The sequence below is a fragment of the Capsicum annuum genome, chromosome 1 (assembly GCF_002878395.1).
Source record: "Capsicum annuum cultivar UCD-10X-F1 chromosome 1, UCD10Xv1.1, whole genome shotgun sequence".
Taxonomy (NCBI): domain Eukaryota; kingdom Viridiplantae; phylum Streptophyta; class Magnoliopsida; order Solanales; family Solanaceae; genus Capsicum; species Capsicum annuum.
Window position 1 is genome coordinate 4,786,965 of NC_061111.1, and position 8,645 is coordinate 4,795,609.

At 29.3% G+C, this 8,645-nt stretch overlaps 1 protein-coding gene across 1 annotated transcript; it reads right to left on the reverse strand.

Annotated features, from left to right (window-relative positions):
- Nucleotides 1-3,465: 3,465 nt before the first annotated feature.
- On the reverse strand, nucleotides 3,466-4,861 carry LOC107852374 (protein LURP-one-related 4). Its single transcript, XM_016697431.2, has 3 exons — nucleotides 4,508-4,861; nucleotides 3,910-4,131; nucleotides 3,466-3,826 (listed from the first exon to the last, which is right to left on the reverse strand). The coding sequence occupies exons 1-3, from the start codon at nucleotides 4,757-4,759 to the stop codon at nucleotides 3,692-3,694; spliced, it is 609 nt and encodes a 202-aa protein (XP_016552917.1). The 5' UTR covers nucleotides 4,760-4,861; the 3' UTR covers nucleotides 3,466-3,691.
- Nucleotides 4,862-8,645: the final 3,784 nt, after the last annotated feature.

Here is an 8,645-nt window from a genome sequence, read left to right on the forward strand (position 1 = left end):
CTATGAAAATATGATTCACCTAATTTTGGATGGATTAATTTATTAACTCAGTTATTTTGATCGCTAATTGCAGTCATCTATAATTTGGTTGATTTGAGGTAGGTATGTAGTCAAAATTGACTCATGATTTTTTCAAAAAATATTTAATATTTTTTTTTTGTTTGATATGCAATATAAAGCTTTATTAAAGAAAAAAAAAGTTCGTAGGTTCGTTTGGAAAGTATACAAATTATAAGAAAAGAAAAAAACTTGATAAGAGTAGGATGGTTGAGTTAAGGGCGATTGTTTAGCTCATCGTAATTCAACCCATATCAATCCAACTCACTATTGTACAAGTTTTTTGACAGGTGATTTACAAAAATGATCTTGAAAATGAGTCGTCATGAATTTTTATTTTATTTGTCATATCTCAAAAGCTTCAAGTTCAATAAGCTTTATTGCTCCATGGGCAGCACTTTTGACTTCTGATCTTAAAGATTTATTCATACGGCAAGCGAGGTCAAAAATACAAGACCATCTATTTCGGAATCATTAAGTGTAATTTCTTAAATTTTGATCTTGTTTGTCATATGGCAAAAGCTTCAAGTTCAATAAGTTTTATTGCTCCACGGACAACACTTCTGACTTTTGATCTTGAAGAGTTGTTCATACGGCAAGCGAGGTTAAAAATACAAGACCACCTATTTTCGAAATCATTGAGTGTAATTTCTTGAATTTTGAGAATGATCAGTTTATTTGATTTAATAGTCCATTCCATTTTCTACTCCTAAGTCAAGACTCTGAATTAGTGAACAAACAGGTTTCGTCCCTCTTACTATAAGTCAATAATTGTGTACAAAAGATTCATCTTCTTTCAACAACAACAACGAAAAAAATTGAAATGTTCAAAATTTTAAATTGCTGTAATTGGCAAGTTGTAACTATTACCAAGCACCAATGTAACTTACTTCAATTAAGAAAGATTCATTAGAATAATTTGGAAATTATTATGAATTTATTTCACATCATATTTTGACTTGCTCCTCTTTTTCACACTAGAAAAGTGAAACATACAAGTCCAACTTATATTAATTTGTTTCAAAAAGCTCCAGCCGACTATGAAAGGGTGGTGCAATTATGCCATACTAAAAAACAAGTTGTTGGGGTTAATGAATATGATGGGACAGAGGAGAATTGATATTTCTCTCTGTTTTTGTCAGTTATTTTGAGTTCAAGTCATAAAAATATAAGAATTTATTATTACTAAAATTTAAAAAATAAAAAGAGAAAAATTAAATTGAAGCCTCTTTTCAACGTCTCTTCTGGGATATGAAGGGAAATTGACTTGTAGAAAATTTTACGGATAGACTTTTAGTGCATGGGAAATCCATATTTTCAGTGTCGATGGAATGTCCGTCAGAAAAATTTATTTTTATTAGTGATTTCTATAAGAAATACTATCATTTTTAATTTGAGGTTTTGGGTTTGAGGTTTTGAGCTCTGAAATATAAAACTTCTTTTTTTTTTCTTTTTTGTTTCCCCTCCCACCCTCAAGAGGATCACTAGTGTTTTAATTTACCCTCCAGCATTTTCGAACCTTCAACTTACTGGACGATAGTGAAGGTGCTCAGCCACTTGAGCAGACCTTATTTGTCGGGGAAAGATCATACATATAACTATTATAAACATGAGTTTCGAACTAAAATTTGTCAAAAATAGGCTTGTCTAAAACATTTCTTGCGAGTCTTTCTTTTGCCTTATTTTCGATCGTATTTTGAGGTGAATATCTTCCCCTTTCAATTTCATAGGTTTATTATCGCAATACAAATTCAAATTAGTTGAGTTAGTTAAGAAAAGAAAAAAAAAAGTGGGGGCGGCCAATGAGTGGGTGGATGACAATTCTCTATGATATACATGATGGCCATTTGTAGGGACAGAAGAAGCCTAAGAAAAAACAAGGCAAATTGCCAGCCAAACTTTGTCTTGTACTCACATGCATTTGGGCCAAGTGATTCTGATGCTTTTCCAAAAATAGTACATGGTGTGCTAGCACTTGCTTATCACTGTCGTCTTCTTGTCTTAGCCACCACATTGAGTCACATTCACCACGATTAATAGTGTTCTTATTTATTCTTAACTCATCGTAATTTAAATTTATTTTTATATGTGTTATCAAAATTAGGTTCAAATATATCTGATGTAGGATCCCCATACCAGGCTGGAGTCTGAATATATCCTCGATGTCCAGGCATGAGGGAGGGCCACATTGGACTAGAACAAGATCTCTGTTATCGAAATGGACAGGAATAAGCAATATCACAAAACGAAAGAAAACAAGAAGAAGACACACAGATTTACATGAAAACCCTGACGGAAAAACTACGGACAGAGGAAGAGGAATTTCACTATAATGGAGAGGAGTATAAAGAGGAGACGAAAGTCTCAATGACGTATAAAAACCGTCCAAAACCGACCCACTAAATTGCACTTATAATATATGCGTACAAATAAATCCTAAATTCAAAAATATACAAGTCCGATCCCTCCGTACCACCACAGACTCCACAAAAAATCACAAACATGAATCGCACCGCGAACTTTTCAAGACTAAATCAACAAAATTCGGGTCACAGACTCTTAACAATCCCGAAACTCCATAAATGACTTAGGCAATTCTTCTCTCGTTTAAGTTAGTTTTTGTGTTGAACTAGGCCCACGGTCTATTCAAAGAGGTTTATTAGATCATGATCTGAAATTTGTAAGTTATTGTAAACAAAATTTTGGGTCGATCAGTTGGAGAACAAGTTATTTCAAGATTAGTAATTTTGGGATAGTTATGTCACTCTCAATATGGGATAAAAATAACATTATAATTTCAAAATAATTAATCTTTGAATAAGTTCTTCCATAATTTTATCCCAACTAAATATGAGATAAATTTATCCTAAAATTAATTTTAAAATTAATTATTCTTTTATCTCTGGCAGCAGACGAGCCATTAATGTTTAATGGATATGGTTGGGCAGTCAGTTCATTCTTAAGGCTGATTGGAGTAATATGAGGACCCTTCATTCATATTTTCATGGATCGATTGATTATTTTACAATTTAGTCTTCTTTTTTTTTTTTTTTTTCAAATTATGATCATTATGAAGTATTGAAATTTTCAACAAAAAAAGTACTGCTGATATTAGCTGTGAAATATACTTCAAATCAACTGACAATTCATCGGACCAGTGAAAAAGATTGTACTTTGGGATTTTGTTCCTGTTTAATTAACCAGTAGAACATTGTTCATCGAGATACAAAATTAGTCTTGACACATCTACAAAATTGGACTCGTATATTCTCTTAACTGGTTCCACATCTTTGCAAGACGATAACATCGACGACTAAGATCAATTCCAATTAACTGGAGCTTCTTTAATTCTAAAATTCCACATAACTCCTCATAAAAATGTAATTTTATATAGAAACTCAATTAATATTCAAGAAAGGTAAGATTAGTACCTTTTGAATTACTCATTATAACAAAATTTCAAGATTTCTACAAGAAGAAATGAAAACGAAATGTAAACTAAAGTATTTAATTTCATCTTTTAATTTGTCCTATACAAATTTACAAATAGAAATCAAAATGCACACAACACATCCTAAAGTCAGAATGGTGGTTCTATATATATAATTCTTGAATTCTTCATATGGTTTCTTGATCATAATTTTCGACTAATTAAGCCACAAACTGTCACTAATGCCATAATTAGTGACTGATCAACTTGGGGTTCCACTTCTAGAGTTAACACATCATCTCCATATGCAAATCCTCTTGAAGATTGTTTTTGTTTTAACTGCAATAGAAAAAGAATAACTTAAATTTTAAAAAAATAAAATTATATGACTTATGTGGAATCGAAAATTTCAAAGGACCTACCTCAGCAACAATTTCTCCAGTACTATTTGTAACTTTAAATGATGATTTCTTGTCCAATTTTTGAATCTTGTAGCAATTTTCAATTGATTTTTCATTGCCCAAATTCACATTACATATGACATTTCCTCTTGTAAATGTGCAATTCTTTCTCACTTGAAACCATGGCCTCCCTTTAAATCCACCACATAAATATCCATTCCATCTACCAAAAACTCTCAATTTCTACACATAAAAGAACAAAAATATATAAATTCCAACCTCCATAACATGAAATATACCCAAAAATGAAAAATTACTCCTTCTGTCCCAATTTATGTGTAAGTATCGTTCGAATTTCGAGAGTCAAACAAAATTCTATGAGCGAATTTGAGGTATGACTCTCGAAATTCGAACTGTGCCACATAAATTGAAGCAGAAGAAATAGTTCAAACTCTCACAAAATTACCCCAATTTATGTGTCGGTATCATTTTGATTTCGAGAGTCAAACGAGATTCAAATTCACTGCTTGACTCTCAAAGTTCAAAAAGTGTCACATAAATTGAAATAGAAAGAACAGTTCAAACTCCCAAAAGATTGCCTTCTTTAATATATATATACCTCTTTTTTGATGGAGAAGAGAACTTGTCCATTAAGATCCATGAGAAAAACTTCATTGCAACATCTTTCTTGATAATTGTCAACTCTAAAACAAAGTTCACCTTTGGAATTAAAAACAGTACATCCATTCCCATGAAAAACTAGTGATTTCATCCATATAGTAAAAGTTTCTCTATTAGATGTAACATAAGGAGATGAACAAGAAGATGTTGAAGAAGGTGAAGATATATTTTCTGGATGAATTTTACCCATGATTAGAGCAAATATTAAATAAAAACTTATGGAATATTGTTGAAGTAGAAGAAGATGGAATTAGGGCTTGAGAGAATTTTTGGATTGGTGTGATGAGTAATAGAGAAGTTGAAAGGCTATAAATAGAAGTTAGAAGAAGTAACCACTAAAAAAATAGCTGAAGAAACAATCAAGAAAGTAGAAACATTTGACTTTGGAAAAAGAAAAAAAATAACATTTTCCCCACGTTTTACGTGTAAAGTTGACGATGATTTTCTTTTTTAATTTTTGTTATTATAACAATTTGATAAGAGTATTTGGTACGGACTATTTTGGTTAAATCAAATTCGTGTCGTTTATGACTTTATTATCGAGAAAAATACTTTCTATCAGAAGTATTTTTTATTTTGAGAGCTTAAACTTGAGATCTTCTATTAAAAATAGAGAAATATAACTCTTCATTGCATTCGTTGGTAGCTATGATAGAAGCTACATATGTATTCAAGGGGAGTCAATTGCCATCGCTTTATTGAAAAATTACACCTACGTAAAGATTATTTTTATGTGTTGAATTTCTATTATTTTTATGTGTTGAATTTCTTCAGTATTTTTTTTTTTTGTATGTTTAATTTTTCAAAATCCTAGCTCCAATATTGAGTGATAGCATTTGGACATGAATTGATTGGTATTTAAAAGAAAAGTTTCTAACTATAAGATAAGTTAAATAAATGATTGAAGTTGAAATTGTATTTCACCACAAAGCCACAATTGGAGATTGTGAGTGAAAACTTTGTAAAACTATGAAATTTCTTTAAAACCCCTTCTCAAATTACACATTGCATATTATTGAAAGAACAAGTCAGTTTAATAAATAAATACTTACTTAAGATAATTTCAAAATGTTATTTCAAAGTCAATTTAATAAGTAAATATCTATGTCAAATGATTTCAAAATATTATTTCAAAGTCATTTTAATAAATAAAGAAATACTATTAGAGATAATTTCAAAGATATTATTTTAAACCTTTTAAACAAGACATATAGACAGAGGTTATTGTCTTTATTTATTCATCCAGTCTGTCTTGGGCAAATAAATAAAGTAGAATATGACTCTCCATTGAGTTTTATTTTTATTCTTATATGTGTGTCCTATATATAATCTGCTTTTTGTGCCAAGTGAGGTGGCCTTGTGGAGAACCACTAAAACACAACATAGATGCATTTTGCTCCTTTATACTCCCTCCGTTTTATAATAAATAAATTGTTAAATTTTAACACATATATTAAGAAAAAAGCATTAAAAACATAAATTTAACACAACTTTCTATTTTTACCCCCCAAAAAAAAAGTTGATCTTGTAATACCTTTTTTAAAGTTAATTAATTGTCAAATCATAAGGACAAATTTGAAAAAAAATTCAATGATTCACTTATTTTGAAACATCAATAAATACCCCAACAATTCACTTATTCTGAAACGAAGGGAGTACTTCTTTACCTTGGAACTAAAGATTTTGGGTCAAAAGATTTTTATGAAAAAGTTGTAAAATGTGGTTTATAATAACTCACTTGGCGATATGTACTAAACTTGGAGGTGCACTATTGAAAAAAAAATGGTGACATGAAAGCAATTCATTCGTTCTTAGTCAGAGTTTTGAGATTTGTTTTTAGAATACGCAAATTTATGTAAAAAATATGAGCTTATGAGGCGCATTTGTTTTAAGAATACGCAAATTTATGTCAAAAATATGAGCTTTATGAGGCGCAAATTTAAATTGACTTTATTTTTGTAAGTACTGAATCCTAATATATATATATATATATATATATATATATATATATATATATATATTGTTAATTAGGGTCTAATATTAACTTAAGAGTACATTTAACATATATGATTTTAGGCAGTACTCGTATCAAAACAACACCGATCCTTATTTCTTAATTTTCCTTTTTATCTCCCTCTATTTTCTTAAAATGAAATTTTCTTCTTAGTCATAATTAAGTGATTTGAATAATCATATTATTAATCAGTATGACTTTTCGAGATTAATAAATTTTCTAGTTCCTAAGTCAACTCCTGTTTTCTTAACGACAGAATTATGCCCAATTCAATGGGGTTCAACTTACATTTGTGTAACGACCACTAAATATTTCTTTTTAAAAATAAAAACAAAAAACAAAAAGGAAGTGCAAAGAACTGTTCGACGTGAAGGTCACAATTAATTAGATGTTTTAATATCCACTTAGGGGTAAATGAAAATTAAAAATAAAATGGTGTCAAAAGGAAGGATTATCATTGATTAAATTAATAAGCAGTCGTTGTTAATTGTTTGAGTGCATCGTTTTGAGTGCTTATCGCTTGATGAGGGATTATTAGGTATTGACACTGACTAACTCTTTATTTTATATTATAAGTGAAAAATGTAAATTTAATATGTGTAACTTTTAAAAAATTATTCAACTGTATACATCTATCAACAGTACATAACAACAAAATTTGTGGCAGAATGGTAAGATATTTTATTCTTAGTCAGTTATCCTGAGTTCGAGCCTTCGATACAGAATCATTTTTATTAGTGTACACTTTACTCCTCATGTTGTACTTCTCAAAATAAATTTAAATTTAATTAAATCACGATATAAACATCAAACACTGAGTGAAAAAACTAAAAGAAATAATGGGCGGCTAGGCGCAATCATATATATCATATATGTAGAAGAAACTTACTCAATATCAAATCATTATATTAATAAATCATGATTTCGTGAGGTAAAAATACTATATACGAGTTAATCATTATAAAAGTGACAATGTGTATTTTAAACACACGGACAGATTTAGTATAAATAGCATATATATATATATGAATAAACATATTATATATTTCTACATAAATTACTCGTATAACATGATATAGTAGTTTTTTTTAAAAAAAATTCCCCTCAATATTTGATATTTCTATTTGATACTATGGAATCGAGCTCTGGACATGGAGAAAATTTCGCAGTTGAGCGTTAGTTGAGCGTGCTACCCCAGAATAACCTAGCAATGTGCGATCTAAATTAATTAAGGTTTCAGTGCACACATCGAACACCGAGTGAGAAAAAAAAAAGTTGGTGTAAAAACGAGTGAACACACACAAAAAGTAGATGATGATGATTGTCCACTGGGAATTTCTAACTAGCATCATGAAAAGTTGAAGGTGGTAAAAATGACAACCATATTCTTCTTTAGTGGAATTCATAAAGCTAGGCACCACCAGTAACTTATCTTAAACTTATTGAATGTGACATTTAATAAAAATAAATATTAGGAACAAAAGAATATGTTATCCTTTAATTTCAATGGTGTTTCTAACATTGGACGGCAAATTCCACTATGTACCAACACACAAAACAAAAAGATATACAGAAGTTATTTTGGTTTAGAATGATGACGAATTTGACTTTTATATTTCTTTTTGAAAACTTCTGAATTTTAATTTTTCAGATGATAGGTTATTTAAAATTGTAAAATTAAAAGATATTTTATATATTTTGTTCTATTTTTTTCATTTTTACTTGGTCAAAATAATATGTTTCATTTACTTGTCCATTTTATTTTACTTGGTCACTTTCTTTGTCGCAAATTGTTTGATCTATTTTCACTTGATGCAGAGTTTAAGAAGATAAATTTTTAAATTTTATGATCTTAAATTAAAGATATGTTAAATATATCAAAATAATCTTTAATTATGTATTTTTAGACATGTCATGAAAGTTGGAACTAAAGATCACCTAAAACAGAAAAGGAAAATTTCTTTTTAAATCAATTAAAAAAATAGATCAAACAGATTAAAATGAAGAAAGCAAAATTAATAATGACCAGTTAAATGTATGGTCAATCATTATAAATAATGAC

Excerpts from the sequence above, each read along its gene's own strand:
- LOC107852374 (XM_016697431.2), bottom strand. The coding sequence starts at position 4,759 with ATGGGTAAAATTCATCCAGAAAATATATCTTCACCTTCTTCAACATCT. Across the intron at positions 4,132-4,507 it reads TCTTCTCCATCAAAAAAGAG|AAATTGAGAGTTTTTGGTAG; the intron begins GTATATATATAT and ends TTTTATGTGTAG. Across the intron at positions 3,827-3,909 it reads CTGGAGAAATTGTTGCTGAG|TTAAAACAAAAACAATCTTC; the intron begins GTAGGTCCTTTG and ends TTTCTATTGCAG.